The sequence below is a fragment of the Acomys minous genome (genome assembly GCF_964271855.1).
Source record: "Acomys minous genome assembly, chromosome: 10".
In the NCBI taxonomy this organism is placed as follows: domain Eukaryota; kingdom Metazoa; phylum Chordata; class Mammalia; order Rodentia; family Muridae; genus Acomys; species Acomys minous.
Window position 1 is genome coordinate 64,095,287 of NC_140491.1, and position 22,971 is coordinate 64,118,257.

The window sequence follows — 22,971 nt, forward strand, 5'->3', positions numbered from 1 at the left end:
TTTCCTTGAGGATATGTCCTCTGTAGTTAGCAGTTTCTGCTGCCTTTCCCAGAAGTTGCAGTGAACTTTGGCATTATGGTTTCTGGTCTCTTAAGCAGTGCTGGTGTTCATTTAATACCAACTGTATGTGGATTTCTTTTATTTTAGCCTCATAAAATTATCTCTGCTGAATCAGTTTTTACGCTGCCTTGACTGGTGCAGCTCCTGATGGTTTTGTCATTCATTAATGCCGTCCCCACACTCGGAAACCCTACCCGCTGCTGTAGGACTTGGCACACTGCGTGGCACAGGGTTGAAGGCCCTTGTTAAGGACAGATAAAGGGATGGATTTCCACATTTATATATATTTGCTCTTCTAAGAAGAACCCAATAGAAATAGCTGAAGATCTTGAGAGTTGAGGGATCGTCAGATCACCGCAGCCTTTCCTGCCAGCCATGCCCTGATAGGACAGGAGTGGTGAAGAGATCCTTTCCAAACAGTGACAGAGCCTTCAAGTTCCTCAATGAAAAGAGGAAGGTAGTTTTATAAACATGACAGCGGTAGAAAAAATAAGCTAAAACTTCATCTGAAGTCATTTAAAAGACTCAGATTGTATATGTATACAGCTAAACAAAGGATTGGGAAAGTCTTAGTATTTTCATAGTAATTTGTTAAATTCCGTATTCTCAAGTCATGGTTCTAGTAGGCATGCTTAAACTGGGGAACGCAGTAGATTGGCTAGATAGAGCCTGCAGCTCGTTTATTTAAGTCAGGTCTGAGCATGTGAATGGAAATTCTAGAAGTGTTATGCTGACTCCTGAGGGCCTCGCTTGCCAGCAGATGGGGTTCTGAGTCAAGGGCCGCTCCCTCAGGGCTTGCAGGTGTGACTGGCCTGGGCATTGACTCTCCTCAGATGCAGTCTGCATTGTCAGGTGGGAGCAGATCTTGTTTTATGTGTTCATTGGTTTCCATGAGAAAGCGAGGTTCTCCAAATAATGAAACTCAGCTTTTCAATACTTTCCTTCTCATGAAGCATTGCTGGAGCCCCAGAGGATGAAAAATCACAGAGCACAGTCCCCCAGGCACCAGACTGCTTCGATCCTGCAGGGCCAGCTGGGTTCGTGAGGCCGACTTCTGGCCTTTCCCAAGGCCCAGGAAAGGAAACCTTGGAAAGTGCTCTGATTGCTCTGGACTCTGAAAAGTAAGAGCTAGCCTGGTGGTATTTTTGTTTTGTTTTGTTTGTTTGTTTGTTGTTTTTTCAGAGACAGCTTAAGGTCATGTTCTTCTCCAGGGGTTCTTAGAACTTTCCAGCATTTTGAATAATACTGTTCTTCAAAAGGATGACCATTTGAGGTGCCAGTTCTTGCAGATTATTCTCCATTCTCCATTGTTGTTCTGAGCTAGGATAGTCTTACGACCTCTATTGCACAAGCTCCTAGAGCAGACCTTCCATTTCAGGAGCTCTTGCATTCTACCATGATGCCTCATCTCTGCCCAGTGTGGGCTATTTGCTAGTCTCCACACTGCAGCCTTTCTCGGCTCACAGGTCTACCTGTGTCCTCTTTGCTTGGAGAGACAGCCTTATACTCCTTAGAGAGGCTTATCAAAGTGAGCTCTAAACTTACTCTGCCCTGGAAGGAAAGAATTCACTCATTCTAACCTAACAGACAAGGTCCTCTGTTGGTCTTTCTCATTCCAGATAGCCTCTCCCTGTCTCTATCCTTGCCCATCTGACACCCAGAGTTCCTGTCTATTGACCAGGCCCCAGACTTTTCCTGATGCTTCACCTCTAACCCCTGTTTATGAGTTGATGCAAATGTCATAGCAAATGCTCAGGCCCTTTCCTTGTTGCTAAAGGGTAGTTAGTATCACCCGTGACAATTGTCATCACTTGAGGAGCTGCAGAGGTCACCCTGGGCATTTTGCCTGTCACTTCCTATGCCATCTTGAGTGTGCATGATGACTCCTTGGGGTTCCCTGACCCTCCACAATGCAGCAGCTTGTGCCCTAGCTAGGCTCTATGTCATGTTACCAGTGGTGTTTTAGTGTGTAGCACTTGGACGACATATGAAGATGGTTGGGGGTTTTGGGTCATTGTTTGTTCTTTTGGGGGGCACTGCCTCAGGGCTTTAAACATGCTGGCAAATGCCCTCAGCATTTAGCTGTGCCTCTAGCCCTGTTGTCTTGACAACAAGAAGCTGGTGGTGATTTCTGCCTTCTGTTTCTTACAGACCCAAGAAACTTCGCTTCCACCCGAAGCAGCTGTACTTCTCTGCTAGGCAGGGAGAGCTGCAGAAGGTGCTTCTCATGCTGGGTAAGTTGCTGTACCAGAAGCCTTGCTAATCGCCCCTGTCCTCAGGAGCCCCACCTCACTGTCTGATGTTTATAATTCTTTGAGTAAAAGAAATGCCTCCTGGTCTTTAGCCTGCTGCATGGCACTAGAAATGTTCTCTGTGCGTTTCTGGGCTTTAAAAAGGAATTAGTTAAGTTAGTATTAGATGAAGAAGGAGTGTGCATGCAGGCAAGGCAGCATGGTTGGGTCCTCTGGTGACGTGCTGCAGTGAAGAAACCCGTTCTTCTATGTTGACAGGAGCAAGCAGCAGTGTGCACAGACTTGGGGAACTAGGCTCAGTGTCTGCTTTTGTATCTGTTGAGCTTGGTTTATCTCTTTAGTGCCTGAGAATGTGCTTGTTAGAACTGGTCTAGTTGCGTCTTGACTTCTGGGCTCGTAATTCTACGCTTGATTTATGAAGTTCATCTTCTTTAGGTTGAAAAGCATGAGTAAAGAGCCTTTGACTGTCAGCAAATCATGAGAGAGGCTAATGTTTTTCTGAGAGAAAAGATGCAAAAACTCATTTAATTTACACAAGAATTTTACTCTTCATGGACTTGATGTAGTATTAAGTTGCTTTATTACTTTTTGCGTGATACCTTGGATGTCCAACATTTGGGAGGCTAAGGCAGGGAGTTCAAGTTGAAGGCCAGCTTGGGCTACATAGTGAGATCCTGTGGCGCTCCCCTCCTCCCCTATGAAATTAAAACAAATATGTCCAAGTTTCAGGGTCAAACTTCTGCTTCTGGGACATGTCTGTTCTTTGAGCCCTTTTCACGGTTTTCATGAGCTTCCAAGAGGCTGAGACAGGAATCTCTGGAAACAGAACTCAAGAATTAGAAAGAGCGTGGTGAAGGACTCTGATAACCCTGTCGGGTTTTGTGTAGTGCTGGTATAGGTTCTTTTGGTTGTGATCTTGGCACAAGTGGGGCCTGATTTCTGCCTGCAGGCATCGTGGTGCAGTGGCTCCATCATGGCTCTAGAGCTGTCTTTTTATCTTGAAGGCATCCATGTCAGCCATCATAAGTATCTTTGTGCAAATACATTGTGGTTGCATCTTATATTAAAATTAGTAAAACTGTGTTTGTTTACAGTTGATGGAATTGATCCCAACTTCAAAATGGAGCACCAGAATAAGCGTTCCCCATTGCATGCTGCTGCAGAGGCTGGCCACGTGGACATCTGCCACATGCTGGTTCAGGTTCGGAAGGACAGCTTTAAATATATTTCTTCATCCTCTCAATGTTATCTGAGTATCATGAGGTTTCTAGTGGAAGGGTAAAATTGCAGTGGTACCTCGAGGCTACCATAAACACTGGCCTCTCCTAGTGTTTATTCTGACATTTGCCTCTGTTAGAGTACCACACTGCTGTGTCGCTTATTTTCTAGTTTTAGTGTAGTCTTGGCTTTAATATTTATTAAGATCTGCTGCAGAAGATGGAGGCTCAGTGAGGCCCAGATCCTTCCCCTTTCTAATCCCGGTGACTAATTATCTGTCCCTCATTGTTTAAGTCATGTCCATAGTTTGCTTTAGCTTTATAAGATGACTTAGTAGGCAGAGGTGCTTGCCACCAAGCCAGAAAGCCTAGGTTGACTCTTGGAACTCACATGGTGGAAGAAGAGAACACAAATTGTTCCCTGATTCTCAAATGTGTTGTGTTGTGGGCATATGCCTCCCCCAATGTAAACAAAATGTAAAAAATTAAAAAAACTATGATCATGTGAGTACTTAGAATTTTTAATGTTTAGATGCATCATAATTGTGTATATTTATGGGGCACAGAGTGGTAGTTCAGTATATAATGTGTACTCGTTATTTCTTTGTGGCTGGAAAATTAAAAGCCTTTCTTAGTTATTTTGAAATATTCAATTAATTGTGTCAACCCAGTTACCATTATGTACTTTAGAACATGGAAAGTTATTTTTCCCACCCAGTCACACTGTGGTAATCATTAGCCGACTTCTCTCATCCTCCTCACACCTGTGCTCAGGCTGGAAGCCACCATTTAACGCTTGGCTTCTACACACAAGTGAGCGTGTCTGTTTTGTTGTGTTGCTATAACACAGGACCACAGTCTTATCAATAGCAGCTGCACATTGTCTATGTACCACTTGGCCTTTTGCTCTTTTGTTAGTAGATATCAGGTTTACCTCCGTGTCATAGCTCCTCTGACCAGGGCTATGGTAGACTTACATGTGCAGAGGTCTCTCGGACTGCTTTTTGGGGAGGGGGGATGAGGTGGGGGAGAGATGTGCACTCAGGAGTATAGTTTCTGCATCACTTGGTTGTTCCTGTTTCCGAGGCTGAGAAACTTGAATATTGTCTTCCGTACTGCCCATCTAGAAATCAGTTTATTGTTGAATGAATATTTTACCAGTACTTCTTTCTGTCCTATAAGCCACCTATTAACTCTGTTCCTTGTTTCCTGTGGTGTCAGAAGCTTGATGACGGCTGCCTGTGTGGTGTCATTTGCATCCGTAGGACAAAAGCCACTTGATCCTGGTGATAGATCTGAGTGATATTTAGTCAACTTGCAAGTATTTTGTTTAGAATTTTGGATCTCTGCACCAGGGACCCCTGTTTTCTGTAGTTTTTGCTGCTGTAACTGTTGGTGGTATCTGTGCTGGTTATAGACTTAGTGTACACCTCTCACCCTCAATATTCTTAGAAATCCCTGAAATTTGGTGAAATTCAGTGTGAAACTGCCTCCCTCTGGGCTTCTCTTTGTCAGAAGACACTTTCTTTTACTTTGCTACAGTTCATTCTTACATAGTGGTCTCCAGGCATTTTATTTCATTGCTCAATTTCTGTTGGTTTAATTTTTTTTATTTTATTTTATTTTTTTTAAGCTGGTATAGTGTTTATTGACAAGGCAGACCATCCTCAGGCAGACACGTAAGGGCGTGGCTGCTCTTTCTCAGGCATCTTCATGGCCATTTCATAGGTTGGCAAAACGTACTGCGGAGGCGCTTCAAAGGCAGGGTACATGGCAATCTCTGGTACATTTCTGTTGTTGATGTATTTGTAGCAGTTCCAAACACAGTTGATTAGGTAAGCCTTAAACATGATGAAGACCACAAAGACCACAAGAACAATGAACAGGAGGCAGCTGGAGTCCAGCGTCAGGAGGTCATCTTTGTAGGGGAAATCAGATATTCCTTGATTCTTGGCAAATTAGTGAGAGAACTAATGGCCACCAGACAACTGAGAACAAAGTCAAAAAGCCGGTAGCAGAAGAATGGAATCAGCCAGCCCACTTGATAAGAAATTGCTCCATTGTTGGGCCGGCCCTTTTTGTTGGTTTTAGATGTCCAGAAAGTCACCCCTTTCTTGCTATCATGTGGTTGTTCATAATAGTCTGGAATGATCTATGTGTTTCTGTGATGTGAGTTGATGTGTATCTACTCCAGCCTTTCCCTTTGCTTGTATATTCTTCCTTAGTTAGTTTAGCCAAAGGCTGGTTAACTGTTTCTAAAGATTAACTTTGTCTTTTTCCCCCCCTCTCATATTCTTTCATTTGTTTTACTTCAGATCTTTGTTGTTTCTTTGGGCTTTGTTCTATTTTCTTTGTTTAAGCATCCATCTACTTATTTGTTTGCTTGTTTATTGTTAGTTTTGAGGCTGCTATTTTTTATGTGGCTTATTGCCATGAATATCTTACTTAGTATTGCTTTTGCCACTTTTCATGCTGTATTTTCATTTGTTCCCAGAAAATGTGTGTGCATGTGTATGTTTAGCAGAGGCTGACGAGGCATGTCTTCCTTACTCCATCCCCACTTTTTATAGAGAGGGAGGGTCTCTAACCTAGCCTAGCTAAACCAACTTCCCTCTGGGATCCCTTAGTTCTGGCTCCCAGGTGCTGATATAATAGCCAGGCTGCCCTGCCGACTCCATCTTTAAATGGGAGACAGACTCTTGTGCTTGCATGGTAGGAGGTTTCCCTTCCAAGCTATCTGCTCAGCTCCCAGTTCTAGGAAATATTTGAAGTTTCTCTTTTCTTTCTTCATTGGCCCATTGGTTGTTTAAGAGAATACTGTTGAATTTCTAAAGTTCTTTCTTGTAGATTTCCAATTTTATTTCATTGTGGCTATAGTAGATGTGTGCTGTGGTGCCAGGGTTTTTTTTGGGGGGGGGTGGGCACTAAAATTATATGGAGCTAGAAAGATAGCTCAGGAGTTAGGAGCACATACTACTCTTTCAGAAGACCCAAGTTTGAGTCCCAGAAAAGGGAAGAAGGCGTCACAGCCTCCTATATATATTGTGTATATATACACAGTACACATAATTAAAACCAAATAAATCTTTAAAAATGTATTCAGACTTACTTGTGGTACGGCCTGCAGAATGTTCCATATGCTGATGCGAAGAGTGTATATTCTGCAGCTCTAACATGAAACACTTGGAATGTCTGGCTTGTTCGCTTGACCTGTTGCACAGTTATACTCCATTCTTTCCTTTGTTGATTTTGGTCTGAGTGAGATTCTCAAATGAATGGTATGAAGCCCCCCACTACACTGATTTAGAGTATTCTGACCCTTTAAATGTGATATTCGTATTATATAATTGCATTCTCTAGTATTGGGTACATAAATAATTATAATTGTTATTTAATTTTGTTAAATTAACAACTATACCTTATAGTGACCTTTAAATATTCTTTTTACTTTTATTTCATGTGTATGAATATTTTGCTTACCTTTGTTGTTGTTGTTGTTTTTTGTTTTTTTTTGTTTTTTTTGGAAACAAGGCTTCTCTATGTTATCTTGGCTGTCCTGGACTTGATTTGTAGACCAGGCTGGCCTCGAACTCAGAGCGATCTGGCTGCCTCTGCTTCCCGAGTGCTGGAATTAAAGGTGTGCAACACCATGCCTGGCTTTGTGTTTTTGTTGTTGTTTTGCTTGTTTGTTTTTTAATCTCTTCAGTCTATATTTTTTAATTTGGTTAGCTGTTCCCTATGCATAGATGTGGAACCTTCCCATCTAAAATAGCAGGTACCACACTGTACTTCGTCTTGTGATTAAGACTCTGGTAGTAGGTCTGTGTTCTAGATTCCACGTTGAGCCTTTTGTATTGACTTCTGACACTTCATATCTGCTGTTTGGCTTATTCCTGGATGCTTCAAGAATTATCCTTTTGCCTCAGTGACCTGAATTCTCTTGTCATTATACCTAGGATCAATCTTTCAGGTCCATGGCCTTCTGTTCTTTTCAACATGATGTCTAGCAGCATCCCCCACTGTCTCTGTTCTTTCTTGGTAGGACCGTGTGGATTGCTTCCTGACCATGGTCCCTCTGGGCATATGGTTGGGTACTGTAGTCTGATCATTGCTATATTGATTGCCCACTTGAGATTTGGAATCACTTAGGAGACAAGTCTCCATGTACCTGTGAGGGGTTATTTAGCCTCGGGCAGCCTCTGCTCATACCTGTGATTATCCTGATTAGGTTAATTAGCATGGAAAGGCCAACCCTAAAGAAGGAGTGCATTGTTCTCTGGGCTTGGGGCCTAGACTACCATCACTGCCTTCTGGTGTTTTAGGCCCCGACACCTTGATCGCCCAAAGATGGAGTGTACTCTGGAATGAAAATAAATCCTCCTTCCTTAAATTGCTTTTTCTTAGGCTACTTTATAACAGCAAGAGGAAAAATACTACCCAAGACACTATATGCTTTGTATGCAAGAGGCCCTATGTCTACTTTCCAATGCCATAAAGCAAAGCCTCTAAAATAAATACATAGCTGTATACTAGTGTATAAGTGTTTTAAATGCAGGAACATTTCCTGAAGATGCAAACATTCTGTTGTTGTTGTTTTTTTTTAATGTGTTGTTAGAAGGTAGACTCACCATAACTTCCAGATCCAGTTTTACTGTGTACTCAGAAACAGAGCTGCCGGCCTAAGTGTGCTTTGTTTGTCTTTCTCTGGTCTTACCAACCTGAAGCATGTACTTGCAGTATGTTTCCCTTTCATCCAATTTTAGCCTTTAAGCTAATTTTGATATAATAGTATATATTATTATTTATCTAGTTTCATTTAATGCAAAACAACAAAAACAAAGCATAAACAAGAACCAAAATGTATGTGCAAAAAATAAACAAAAATTGAAGGAATTCAGGTGAGTTCTGGCTGAAGTTCAGGATCAGGACCAGATTGCTTCTTTTTTTGGTTCCAGGCTCCTCCCACCTTGCATTTTTGTTATTGTTGCTTGAGGCAGAATGGTGCTTCCTGTCTTTATTGTTGGATATGGTTGGCCCATATGGGCAAGCCATTTGAGCTCTGTTTTGTTTTCATCATTCATGTCTCGTAAGATTCCAAGATATTACAAAATAAAATGTGTATTTGTGTAACTTTTATATAGGAGCTTTTTGTTACTGTTCAGTGTCTGGTTAAGCCTGGGCCAGCTTGCTTCTCACCCAGGCACTTGGTCTGATTCCTGGCTGTAGTGGTTCTTACTGCCATTCCTAGAAGGCCCTTCTCCAGTCAGCATCACCTACATTTTCAAGGAAGGACCATAGAATATATTTATTTCTAGTTTTTCCTGAGTCCAGGTGTGTTGTTTCTTCAGATTATAGCATTTGTGAAGTGCCTTAATATTTACTATCACCTGAAAGCCCTGGTGAGAGTCTCTATTGAGGACTTATACCTGTGTCAGGGCTCTTCAGAATGTTTCTCTGGGGTGGCTGCAGCTGAGCCAAATAGACTCCAGGAGACAGACAGACAGACAGACAGACAGACAGACAGACACACACACACACACACACACTCTCTCTCTCTCTCTCTCTCTCTCTCTCTCTCTCTCTCTCTCCCTCCCTCCCTCCCTCCCTCCCTCCCTCCCCCCCCCTCTCTCAAATGTATTTAATTTATTATTTTAAAAAAGTTATATCTAGGAATATTTTGCCTGTATGTATGCCTGTGCATCACATACATGCCTGGAACTGAAGCTATTGATGTGATAAACCACAATGTTAGTGTAGTTTATGTTAGTCCCAGGTCCTCTGAAAGAGTGGTCAGTACTCTTAACCATTGGGCCAACTCTCCAGCCCCTAGAACTCTTTTCTTATTTGTTGTATTAGTACTTTTTTTTGTTATTATGATAAAACATGTTGACAGAAGCAACTTAAGGTAAGATTTTTTTGTCTCCTGGAAATAACTGGGGAGATGTACCCATAGTCCTTCCACAATATGGCTGCCTAAACAAGATATGAACAATGGCAATATTGATAGCTGTGCCAGCACAGAAGTAGGGAATCCCATGGTGGCCCACCCCCAGCCAAATAACTAGACCAAGCAGCTAAGGACTGCTGACAGAGGGGCAATTAATCTCTCCCAGGAATGGCTCTCTAATTGTTTATTTAATACAGAGTGCTCAGCTCTCATACAAACAACACCAAATGGATTCAGCAGCTTTATTTGTTTATTTACTTATTTATTTTATTTTATTTATTTATTTATTTTTGAGTCAAGGTTTCTCTGTGTGGCCCTGGCTATTGTGGAACTCAGTCTGTAGAACAGGCTGGTCTCAAACTCAGGGATTCACTTGCCTCTGCCTCTTGAATGTTGAGATTAAAGGTCTGTGCCACTGTTGCCCAGCACCAGCAGATTGTATTTATATATCTATGCATTTATATATGCATGTAACAACACCAAGAATAAGAGGTCATCAATTTGAGAGGGAGTGAGGCAGAGGTATAGGAAGAGTTACAGGGAGGAGCCACAGGAAGGATTGAAGCAAGGAAAGGGGGAAGTGGTGCAATTAGATTTTAGGTAAAAATTAAAAAGCAGCTTAAGGGAAAAAATGTTATTCTGGCTTACAGTTTAAGGTACAGTTCATCACGGAGGAGAAGCTTGCAGTGGCGGGAACGTGAGATACCGGATCCCATTGCGTGCATAGTCAGGAATGAATGCTGAGTGCATATTCTGAGCTCACGTTCTCCTTTTTATACAGTTAGGGTCCTAGTAAGGGGATAATGCTGCCCACAGTTGGTGGGTCTTCAGTCAGCTTAAGCACCTCATGCCCAAAGGCAGTTCTCGATTTTATCAAGTTGACAGTTGAGATTACCATCATACTTGGTTATAAGACAAGAAATCAGCATCAGTCAGCACAGAATTCTATCAGAAGCAATTTTGATGCTTGCCTGCTTGCTACTATGAGGTCCTTGCGCCAGAGTTCCTGTGTGTGTATATGCATGTCTGTGTTTGCTGATTGTTCATGGCAACTGCAGAACGATGGCCCTGCTACATGCATGAACAACTTAACACCACACAGGCAGACAGACACAGTTATTCTAGCAAGTCCTAGCTTAAGCAGGTTTTTTTGGGGGGGGGGTTGGGGGGCTAGATTTCATTTCTAAATTGACTCGATACAGGCACAGCAGGATACAGAGCTGTCCAAGAGAGAAGTAGAAGAATCTTGGGGAGTATGGGGGGGGGGCAGAGGGCACCCTGTGTAGTCAGCCTGTTTCTCCAAATCTTACAATATTTCCCAGAATAAACAGAACAAAAGTAGCTCAAATGATACGAATTTTAGAATAATTTATATCTTTATCAGACAAGTAACCCGGTTTGATAATGGCTATGGCCAGAACAAGTCGACTGCTGACAGCTGAGCTGCTCCATAGTCTTCTCTGGGCTGTAGGGTAAAGCATTGCCTTCCACTGGGCAGCCCCAGCCTAGTTACTCTGTCTTGAATGCAGTTTTGAGGAGTCAGACATAGCTGGCCAGTGAAGCAGTTGTTGGTTAAATCTCTTAGTGGCCGGCGCAGAGGCTGTGTATCTCTTTTGCTCTCCGGGAAGGGGGATGTAGAACTTGCCCTCGACACATCTAACCAATCTGTGTTTTACTAGGCGGGTGCCAATATCGACACTTGCTCAGAAGATCAGCGGACCCCACTGATGGAGGCTGCAGAAAACAACCACTTGGATGCAGTGAAGTACCTCATCAAGGCGGGAGCACAGGTGGATCCGAAGGTACCCACCCAGTCAGGTTCATATTCCTATTTCATGCGTAGATGTTATGTAGGTGAAAAGGGCACAGTTTCTCCTTGAAGCCCCTACAGGAACTCGTTGCTGTCAGACACGAGTCCTGTTGCTAGCATAGCATTTCTAGTACTTGGTGTAATAGTTGTGGGAGTAAAATTTAGTTTGGATCATGATTTCAGCCCATCCTAGTGCAGAAGGCAGGGCAGAATTGCAGTGGAAACTTGCAGCAGCCACTGTTTCTGTGCTCACAGGTCAGAAGGAACAGGTATAACCAGCAGAGGCCTCTGCCAGCCTGGCTCCACCTTCTGAAAATTCCACAGGTTTTAAGCTGGGAATCAGCCTTTGAGAATGTTTCAGGTGCAAACTAAATACATGGTGGCCTGACCCACTAGCAAGGATTCCCTAGTAACCATCTGATCTACCTGTTGTAGAATGATAGACAAATCAACCAAGGAAGAGTTGGCCATGAAGAGTTTTGCCTCCTTCTTTCCTTCCTTGTTCTTCCTTTGTTTTGTTGAGAGCAGTTAGGCAAGAAGAGAAATAGAAGATACTCAAATTGGAAAGAGGACTTCATATTAATGTGATCTTATGTGCACAAGCAAAACTATTGTTAGAGTTAGTAAAATAATTTAACAAAAAGTAGGACACAAAATTGACAAGAATAACAGTTGCATTTCTCTTTTCTTTTTTTGATGCAGGGTCTTACTGTGAGCGTAGAACTTGTGATCCTCCTGCTTCAGAATCTTAAGATTGGGTTATAGGTGTGCATCACCATGTTTTATATATCTGTATATCTATGTACCTATAGAGCGATGCTTTATATATCTATATTCTTTCAGTTAAATTATCTAAAAAGGAACCTGACTTAATTTCATTTATAGTAACATCAAAAAGAATAAAAGATGTGCCAGGCGGTGGTGGCGCACGCCTTTAATCCCAGCACTTGGCAGAGCAGGCAGATCTCTGTGAGTTTGAGGTCAGCTGGTCTACAGAATTCCAGCACAGTCAGAGCAGTTATGCAGAGAAACCCTGTCTTGAAAACAAACAAAAATAATAAATGACTTAGGAGTATGTTTAATCAAGGAGATAAAAAGCTTACACATTGAAAAGCAATTTACTTATTTATTTTTTGAAAAGCAATTGTTAAAGGAGACAGGGTTTAGTCTGTGGGCTCAGTTGATGGTGCCTGCCTCAGTACCACGTAAAACCCTGAATAGAGGTTTACACCTTTAATTCTAGCATTTGTGAGGCAAAAAGGCAGGAAGATCAGAAGTTCAAGGTCATCTTTGGCTTCACAGTGAGTTTGATGCCAGCCTGGACTACTTAAGACCCTATCTTTTTTAAAAAAGACACAATTAAATGGGAGATTATCCTTTGTTTGTAAATTGTCAATGTAATCCTTATCAAAATTCCAAATATATACAGAAACACTGATTGTAAAGTTTATACAGACGCTAGAAGATCTGGAATAGTGAGGCAAGGTTGAAAGAGAGCAAACTGATGGGATTAGCCTTCCTAATGTCAGAACTTACTGCAAAGTTACAGTAATGAAAATGGGATCATTCTCGTATATAGAGGGAGTTGCAGACCAATAGAATTAGATGGAAACAAATCCCAGAATAAATCACTGTTTGTACTTTTAGTTCATTTCAGGTAACTTTTCAGCAAATGGTGCTGGGAAAACTTAGTTTTCATATATTGAAGAATGTGGTTCTACCACGGATCAAAGAACTGAGCATCATAGCTAAAGTTACATACTTTTCAAGATTGTAAAACCCATGATCACAGCACTCACAGTATGGAGGTAGGAGGATTGTGACTCCAGGGCCAAACTAGGTTTGGCCTCTTTTCAAATGCAGTTACTAATGGCTTAGTGGCTCGGCAGTTCTGCCCCTATGTACATAACCAAGAAATACAGAACATCCGTGAGCAGCACTGCTTATTGCCAGACTCTTCCTAGAAATAACTCAATTATCCTTTATTACATTACTGAACAAGTAGTTCTGTCTACTCAACAGAACCTCATACAGCCAAGTTTAGGATCAAACACAAAGATATGACAGCCCTGGTCTTGGGAATATAAAGTAGAAAACGCTAGACCGAAGCATAAGTACCACAAACCTTCATTTGTATGAGATTCCCAGGTAGGACAGTCAGAGACAGAGTGTGGCTTGCATGATGTTGCCAGATATAGTAAAGATGAGTGGAAGGTAGGTAGAGCTTGGTGATTGTAGGCTCTTTGTTTGGTTTTGAAAAAGGTATTGAAAGAGTGGTGATCATGGTTTAACATATATGTAATTCCACTGATTTGTACACTTTAAAATTAGAGACCTATGTGGCAGCAGCATACTGGGAGGTAGGGCCTGTGTGGCAGCAGCACACTGGGAGGCAGCAACAGGAGGATCTCTATGAGTTCAGTGCTGGTCTGGCCTATGTAGTGAGCTCCAGGCCAGCCCAAGCTGCATAGTAAGGCTCTATGTCAAAAAAGCAAAATAAGCCTAAAATAGTAACAGCAACAACAATAAAAATAGTAAAATAAAAATTAGAAAGCCAAGGGTGTAGCTTAGTTAGTGGAATGCGTGCCTAGCATGCTCAGTCCGTGGGTTTGATCTCCAACATAAACTGGGTGTGGTAGGGTGGGCCTGCAATCACTACACTCAGGAGGGTGTGTATATGTATGTGTGTGTGTTTGTGTGTTTGAAGTTAAAGGTTGTCTTTGGCTACAGAGTGATTTCAAGGGCCAGACTTAGTACATGAGATTGAAAACAAAGCATAAGAATACAATGTCTTGTGACATACTATACTAAATAAGCAGCCTAAAGAACAAGGTGCAGGGATGTCATTCAGTGGTAGAGTGCATGCCCTAGCATTTATATGTGAGGCTCTGGATTCATCTAATACCGTTACCCAATGTAAAAATTACTCTTTCACATCAGTACATGTTTGTATGTTTTCTCAACAAAATGTTTCCATAACCTCTGTACAGACTTATCAACTCCGTTTTAACACTGAGTTAACTTTTCACAATTCCTCTGGTACTAAATACTATACTTCAGGCCAGCAAGGTATCTTATTAGGCAGAGTTTGCTACATTAGAAAGGAGGGCTAAGTCTTCATCTGGAACAGTTGGGAGCCTACAAAGCTGGGGGTTAGAAGAGGTGCCTTCTAAGAAGTGCTGCAGGCACTGAGAAGCGTGTCTGGGGAGATGGCTCAGAGCTTAAGAGCACTGACTGTTCTTCCAGAGGTCCTGAGTTCAGTTCCCAGCAACCACATGGTGGCTCACAACCATCTATAATGTGATCTAATGCTAATACCTTCTATCAGACAGACAGAGCACTGTATACATAATAAATAAATCTTTAAAAAAAAAGATGTGCTCTCTTCTGGTGTGCAGGTGTACATGCAGGCAAAATACTGTATACATAATAAATCTTTAAAAACAGATTGAGAAATGTGTGGGTGGTTTTGTAGCAGTTTTAATATAGCAAAAGAGAGGGAAAGGGAAACTTCAGTATTAAAACCCAGGATACCACACTACCCAACATATATTTGTTCCTGATTCATCAGAAAGACAGCAGAGAAAACCTAGTAAGTAAAAAACTAAACAACAAACACCACAACAAAAAGATTTAAGAACTCATGACCATAATTTTTTTCCCCTTTTCTCTGTGTAGCCTTGGCTGTCCTGGACTCACTTTGTAGACCAGGCTGGCCTCAAACTCACAGAGATCTGCCTGCCTCTGTCTCTCTTGAGTGCTGGGATTACAGGTGTGCACTACAGCATCCATCTCATACATTTCTTAAGCTGAAGAAAACCAGTAATCCATAGATCTAAACACACGGACAAAACAAGCAACTCAATAAAACCCAAGTAAGGCAAATAGAAAACACACCACATTCAGATACATTAGGCAGGAGTTGTCAAGAATCAAAGACAAAGAAATTCTGAGCATGCCCAGAGTAAACATGCAGGTTGCATACTGGCAGGCACCCCAAGCCTGCTGCCAGCGTGGCCTGCGGTGGCCTGGCAGTGAATGAGAAGAGGTTGGCATTGTGCCAGAGGAAAGAAATCTAAGAAGAAAAGGCCAGCCCAGAGAAGGTGTCCTTAACTCCCAGCACTTGTGAGACAGAGGCAGGCAGATGTCTTGAGTTCAAGACCAGCTTGTGCTACACACCAAAACACTGTCTCAAACAAGAAAATGAATATAGAAGCTGTTTTTCAAGACAGGGCTTCTCTGTGTAGCCTGGCTGTCTTGGACCCGCTTTGTAGACCAGGCTGGCCTCAAACTCACAGAGATCTCCTGCATCTGCCTTCCTAGTGGTACTATGCTTCTTTTCAATCAGTTATTTCTGTGATGTTCCAGCTTGGTAGAAATGTTTCCTTTAGAGGATCTCATGTAACGTCATTAAATCACTACTTCCTCTCATTTACAGTTTTGTCATACACTACATACTCACATTCCCTTTATCTTTCATAGCACATTGTGAAAATTCACCATCACACTAGAGATGTTAAAGAGTTTTTGTTTTTGTTAGTTTCTTTTATTTGTTTATGTTTGTGTTTTTTGTTTTTTGTTTTTTGTTTTGTTTTTTGAGACTGGATCTCTTTATGTAGACCTGACTGTCCTGGAACTAGATCAAGCTGGCCTTAAGCTCAGCGATCTTTCCTTTGCCTCCCAAGTGATGTGACTAAAGGCTTACAGCACTGTTCCCTGCTTGGCTCACAGTTTTGAATGGACAAGAACCAAGGAGTGGTTTCATTTAATTTTTTAAAAAAGTTTTAAAAGCGTAAGACTAGAAGTAATTTAAAATACTTGAGACACATTAAATGTATGACTGAGATTCCAAGTTGCCATTAAGTATGCTTTATGTATTTTAATGTGTAAAGTTGACCCCTACATGGAACGTTAGCCTGATACCTAAACCGGTCACAGCCCCCATGGCTCAGCAGCCCACTGCCTATTCTGGTTGTATCGCAAAGCAGATACCTGGTGAATGATTTCTCTTTTATAAAATATCATTTATTTTATTCCCATCATTATTATGTGATGGGAATTCCCCTTTTTGAAATGTTTGTAGTTATTAAAAACTTACATTTAGAATACAGTTGGTAAAAGCATTCCTCTGGATTTTAGAAGTGTGGGTTTGTACAAGAAGGGAGACAGGAGCCACTGATGGACACGATACATGATTAGGACTTCTTCTACTCCATTAGAGGCTGGACTCTCCTTGGTCCTTGGTTTTCTGCAGGCAAATCTTTTTAGTTCCTTGGCTAGCCACTTCAGCCTATTTACTTTAATTTCCTTCTTCCCTTTCTCTGCCTCCTGAGTGCTGGGATTAAAGGCATTTGCTACCATGCCCCAATTTTTTTTTGTGGGGGGAGGGAAGGGGCTTTACTTCCACCGTGGCAGGAACAAATGAAGCTAACATCCTTGATGGTCTCTCTGCATGTGGGCTTCTCCTTTGATGTCCCTTCTGAGCTGACCCTCTTCTTAGACATTGGGGCACAGAAGGCCTGTATGATGCTGAAGCCTGTTATAAATCTGCACTGCACCAGACTCACTTCTTCAAAGACAAGAGTCTGTTTAAAACAAGGACACATACGATGAAGTTTATACAGATTTACAAATAACTTACACACTAGCAATAACACAGAGAATGGTAGTGGACAATGGAGTCTCTTTGTAAGGTTATTTTATTGTAGAAGATCAAAATGCTATTTCTGTAGCCTAATAACAAATGAATAATGCTTTTTAAAATATACATCATTTTCCCTTTCCTTTCCTCTCTTCAAATTCTTCCACACTTTCAAGTTCATGGCTTCCTTCTCTCATTTTGTGTGTGTGTGTGTGTGTGTGTGTGTGTGAGAGAGAGAGAGAGAGAGAGAGAGAGAGAGAGAGAGAGAGAGAAAGAGAGAGAGAGAGAGAGATCATGTATTTCTAATTATATAAAGACAATCTTCTTAGTCTGTATAGTGTTACTTGTATGTACAGGTTTTTAGAGCTGACCATTTGGTGTTTAACCAATTTGTGGGCTATTTCCTGGGAGACACCATTTCTTCCACTCTCAGCATTCCTTAGTTTCCTACAGTTCTTTGTTAGGATTGAGTCCTTGTGATCTTCCCTGTAGCCACTAGCATGTCTATTGGTGTCCTCCTTGTTCAAGTGATATGTTGGCAGCTGTTGAGACTTCATAGGTGAAGCTTTTTTGCCATTGCTAGGAGACACAAGCTCACAGCACACTTCATGTTCCCTTAGACTCTTCTCTCCACCCCTTCTTCTGCAGTGATCCCTGAGCCTTCTTTTGTATTGTGGGTGTATCCACGACTCTGCATTGGTTGTGGTCTCTATCTCCTGAAAAAAGAAGTTTTCTTGATTGAGAGTAAAAATTACTGTAGGTTTAAGGGTAAATTTTTAGAATGCAGTTACTAAGTGTGCTGATATAGTGAACACTTTTAAAGATTTATTTTTAATTATGTGATGTGTCTCTGTATGGTTATATGCATTTGAGTGCAGGTGCCTGAGAGGAACCAAAGAGGGCATCAGATTTCCCTAGGTGGTCATGAGCTAACTTAATGCAGGTGCTAGGAACTGAACTTAAGTCCTCCACCAGAGCAGTATGGGATTTTAACTACTGAGCCATCACCTTTAGAATTAAAGATAAATAGTGTAGTCTTTAGAGAAAGTGCTAAAAAATAAATAAATAAATAAAAAATACAGCCTTAAAGGTAAAAAAATGCTAATAAAGAAAGTAAAGTAGAACCTAGAAAAACTTTATGTAGCTACCTTACAGGAAGCATGTAAAACCAGGTCAAACAAGTAGAGAACTTGGAAAAGTGGAACATTTAAGCCACATGTGCCAGTAGTCATGGCTGCAGACCAAGCGCTCTGGCGGGAGATGCACAAAACACACCCATAGGAGCCAACCATGGTGTTGTACAGTGATGATGGTCATGGTGTGAGAGACAGAATGGAACACAGTTGCACTGATTCAGGGAGGCAGAGGCAGGTGGATCTCTGTGAGTTCAAGGCCAGCCTGGTCTACAAAGCGAGTCCAGGACAGCCAAGACTACACAGAGAAACCTTGTCTCCAAAAATCAGGAGGAGGAGGAGGGTGAACTGATAGAACCTTCAGAAAGTATAAGGAGAGATTATCTTTATGACTACAGAATAAACAGCTGAAAAGAAAATTGAGAACATAAGCAGCCCGTGGAAGATGAGGTAGCATTTGGTTGGTTTGTTTTTTGAGTTAGGGTTTCTTTGTGTGTAGCCCTGGCTGTCCTGGACTCGTTTTGTAGACCAGGCTGACCTTGAACTCACAGCGATCTGCCTGCCTCTGCCTCCCAAGTGCTGGGATCCCAGGTGCTCACCACACCCATGGATAACAATTTTAAGTGTAAAAAAGTACTCAACCTTTAAGACCTGACTAAGATAGCTTAGTAATGTTGAAAAGCCCTGGCAAGGTACAGAATTACAGGGCCATGTGTCAGTGGGTGAGTGGAGACCCCTGGGTAGCAGCTTGTCACACCAGTAAAGTGCAATCCTGGTAATTCTTATGTGGCTGATCCTAGCACAGGCAGTGAGTGAAACATAATAGCATTTAACATATCTTTAAACAGCAGAAATGAGCTATAGCTCTATGTTCCTCAGCTAGGAATGTAGAATCTAGGGCTGGTTTTTACCTCAGCTAGACACAGCCAACCAGGTACTAGAAAAATGGTTCCACATCTGCTCTTCCAGAGAACCAAGTTTAGTTTTCAGCGTCTTCATGTTGACTTACGATAATTTGTAATTCCAGCCCCAGGGGATCTGATACCTTTTTCTACCTCCATGGCATGTGGTACACAGACATACATGCAGGCAAAATATCCATACACTAACACATATAGTAAGATGGGGAAAAAGTAAAGACAGCAAATGAACATTGCATGTTATCTGTACTGTGCTGACCTGAGAAGGAGCTGTAGAGGTCCTGTGGAATGATGCACACTATTACAAGTGTTTCAGGAGCCCCACTGTTGGCTACAGAGATACTGACATAGGCCAGAAGCTAGATATTCTCTACTAGGCTATTGTCCTGGAAGTTGACTAGGGAAAGAAGCTTGTGAATGTCTCTATGGTGGGTGTGATTAAAACCTTGGAGACGCCACTCCTGACTGTTGGGAACAGTATACCATAGCTTTTCTGTGCCTGAAGTGCCTACTGTATGCTAATTTTATGTCTCAGTTCTGTGAGGGTTTTTTGGCTAAATTATTCTCTGGTCTGTACCCTGTGAGAAGCACCCCCTCACACTCCTCCTGCCTGGGGCACACATCCATGCCTTGTGCCATGAAGTTTGTGGACATGTGAGCGCTTGCGTGTGTACGTGCAGTGTGTGTTTGGGTCTGCCTGCGTGTAGTTCAGCTAGCTACCAGTTCCTTCTGCCATATATGCCATCACTATTCTTAAAGCCTGCAGCAGTCTTCCAGGGTCGATTCTTACTATCCCAGACCTGGAGTTGGGCAGACAGACTCCTTGAGAAAGATCAGCATCCTAGGTGTGTCTGATGATAAGTGCTAAAGCCCAGTGTTTAGACTCTGAGAGAGAAAGGTAATAAAAATAATGCCAATACAAAAATCAGAGTGGGGAGAATTGTCTTTAAGAGCAATGGCCTGTGTATCCATATGATCCTTGTGAGCAGGAAAACAGGCGCGCGGGAGCAGTGCCTGACCTAGTAGGTGTACTCTTGGTCAGTGGCTTCCAACATCATCATCGTTGTGTTGTGTTGTTGTTGTTAGTATTATCATTACTGTGAGGTAGTATAATGTGTGTAGAATCCAGGAGGCAGCAGAACCAGAAGCTAATGAAATATTCTCTGCACCAGAGGATACAAAAACAGTAATATGGTTGAACAGCAAGCTTGCCTGGTGCCTGTTCTTTTCACCTGATTTTAAATTCTCTGCATGTGGATGGCTCCTACTGATTAAGCCACTCTATTTTTCCGTGTGCTCTATAACCAAGGTTAGCTCTCCAAAGTCTTTTAATGAACAACTGGGGCCTGTATAGGCCCCACATTCATGTTAGAACTGTTTCTGGGAGTTGGAGAGATGGCTCAGTGGTTAAGAGCAGTGACTGCTCTTCCAAAGGACCCGGGTTCAATTCCCAGCATCCACATGGCAGCTCACAACTGTCTGTAACCTGACACCCTTACACAGACATACATGCAGGAAAAACACCAATCAATGCACATAAAATAAAAATAAATTATTTAAAAAAAAAAAAAAAAAGAACTGTTTCTGGCAGGAATTGGCAAAGCATGCTCATGACAAGCAGCTTGGCAGCCGCCTAGTTCAGTGTAGAAGTGGGCAAGCTCTTCATCAGGATGCACATGTTGTATAGGTGTATGACACTGGAACACCGCTTCCTCCAACCTTAGGCTCCCCTGTTTGGGACAAAGTACTTGTCCTGTAACCATTGGGCTTTTAAGACAGGATCTTGGTCTTTCAGCCTGGGTTTAGTTGAGTGGGTTCATTGACAGTAACTGCCATTGGGTTGGAAGCATAAGTTCTCTGGTTTGCAGCAAGAAGTCATGAGTAGTTTCTCTAGATTGAATGGCATTTGTATTGCAGGACGCAGAGGGCTCCACATGTTTGCACTTGGCTGCCAAGAAAGGCCACTATGATGTGGTTCAGTATCTGCTTTCAAATGGACAGATGGATGTCAACTGCCAGGTACAGCCATTCCCCTGTTCCTGCCATAGCTCTCCACCTCCTCCTCCTTCACGCCTCTCCTCTTAGTTCAGATGCCTAAAGGCCCACAAGCCCCAAAAGGCTTTGTCTTTGTCATGCTGCGATAAACACCATGGCCAAAAATAACCTGAGAGGAAAGGGGTTATGTGACCTTAGGGGACACTCCTTCACTGATGGAGTCCGGGTGGGGCCTGGCAGGAGGCAGGGTCTGGAGCAGAGACCATGGTGGAGCACAGCTTCCTAGCTTGTTTCCCATGGCTTGCTTAGGTTGCTTTCTTACATATGCCAAGCCCACCTGCCCAGAGGTGGTAGTGCCTAGAGTAGGATGGGCCCTTCCATATCAATTATGAAATAAGAAAATGTCCACAGACTTGTCCACAGAACCAGTCTGAAGGAGACATTTTCTCAATTGAGGTTCCTTTTTCTCAGATGACCCTAGCTTACAGTAAGTTGACTTAAAAAATGGCCAGCGCAGCCCTCATCCTCACTTTCTCCACTTGTTTGGAAAGGCTTTCTGCAATACTTGCTTGATGGCTCCATCCTTGGTATTCTGTCAGGCCTCCTCACTTCTGTGCAGTGTCTCCCAGACCCTGTGCCCAGGACAGCTAATGCCCTCTGAAGGCACCTGGAGTTCTCTCCACATCTAGTTGTTCCTTGCCGCTGTCCATTGTCTCACTGTGTAGTTTACTGACCTGCCTCCTCCACTGTCAGTCATAAGGTGGCGTTTTACCAGTTCTGTGACCTATGGTGCCTTATTGGTGCTAGGTACACAGTAGGTATCTGCAAAGACGTGTCAGTCCAGCCAATGCTGTAAGAAGAGCTAGCCTCAGAACTGCTCCACACACAGTGTCGTAGGGCCCTTTGACTCTTGGCTGAGGCTGCATTTCCATCTCCCTCGTACCCTGGGGCTTACCCTGCTCTTTTGGTTTACGCCTGGCTCCTTGTACTATCTTGTCTGTGATCTCCTGCCACATAGACTAGAAAGTAGCAGCTTGTAGTTGGACCCCTCTTTTCTTTTTCATTATCTAAAGGTAGCATGGTCTGATTTATTTTTGATTGTGAGCCTAGCCTTTAGTGGCTGAACCGTCTCTCCAGCCCATGGTCTGATTTATTTTAACTGCCCCTAGCATTGTATATTTATTCATCCTGTTGGGTTACTGCCAGGCATTCTGTTCTGGGCGGGTGCCTATGCAGCATGTATGTGTCTTATGTCACCATTGTCTCAGATCATCTTCATTTGTGGAGGCTACGTGTGTCTACAATGACATACAAGTATGGGTGTACAGGGAGCCCTTTGGAGGTGTGGGGGAGGAGGCTGTCTCCCAGACTGATAAGTGGCAACAGAACACTCAGTTCCTGCAGAATACTTTTTCTGGTCTAAATGAAACTACTTAACATGTATTGATGTCAGCCATAGTGGTAGGAAGGCAACTCATGAGATCCTTAAAGGACCTTACAGACTCAGCAGACATGATTTGTCTTTCTTCCGCTGGCCTTCTAAAAGAGGCAGTGTCAGTTACCTCTTTGCCAAGAGCGTGAGTGAAAACATTCTGGTCATGCTTCCCCCAAACCTTGCTGTGTGCCCTCCCTGGGGTTGGTGCAGGCTAACTGAATGTTCAGTTCTGACAGTAGTGTTAGCTGGAGCAGAGAGGTCAGCCAACAGCTTACCTCACCTACTGCAGAAGGCTGTTCCTTTGGTGGGGGCCGGGGCCTGCCTTTGACTTGCCAGAAAAGAGTTCTTTCAGGACTCAGTCCCTGAGCAAGCTGCATGAAGCCTTTCTCTTACTTCCTGCCTGTGGTGGTGATATCTTTTGTCTCTTACACTCAGGATGATGGTGGTTGGACACCTATGATCTGGGCCACTGAGTACAAGCACGTGGACCTGGTGAAGCTGCTGCTGTCCAAAGGTTCTGACATCAATATCCGGGACAATGTGAGTTTTTCATGGTGGTTT

General features: G+C 42.7%; 1 protein-coding gene across 16 annotated transcripts in view; it reads left to right on the forward strand.

The window, feature by feature from the left end:
- Positions 1-22,971, forward strand: part of EHMT1 (euchromatic histone lysine methyltransferase 1) — a 134,154-nt gene that overhangs the window by 85,502 nt on the left and 25,681 nt on the right. For 13 of the 16 annotated variants that reach the window (XM_084798806.1, XM_084798821.1, XM_084798817.1 and 10 more), the window contains 6 exons: positions 1,014-1,181; positions 2,212-2,294; positions 3,407-3,513; positions 11,156-11,278; positions 20,898-20,999; positions 22,846-22,950. In XM_084798806.1, coding sequence (XP_084654932.1) covers positions 1,014-1,181; positions 2,212-2,294; positions 3,407-3,513; positions 11,156-11,278; positions 20,898-20,999; positions 22,846-22,950 — 688 coding nt within the window. Of the gene's footprint in view, positions 1-1,013; positions 1,182-2,211; positions 2,295-3,406; positions 3,514-11,155; positions 11,295-11,988; positions 12,052-20,897; positions 21,001-22,845; positions 22,951-22,971 lie in introns of those variants that run through there. The other 3 variants (XM_084798810.1, XM_084798811.1, XM_084798812.1) reach the window with 3 other exon arrangements.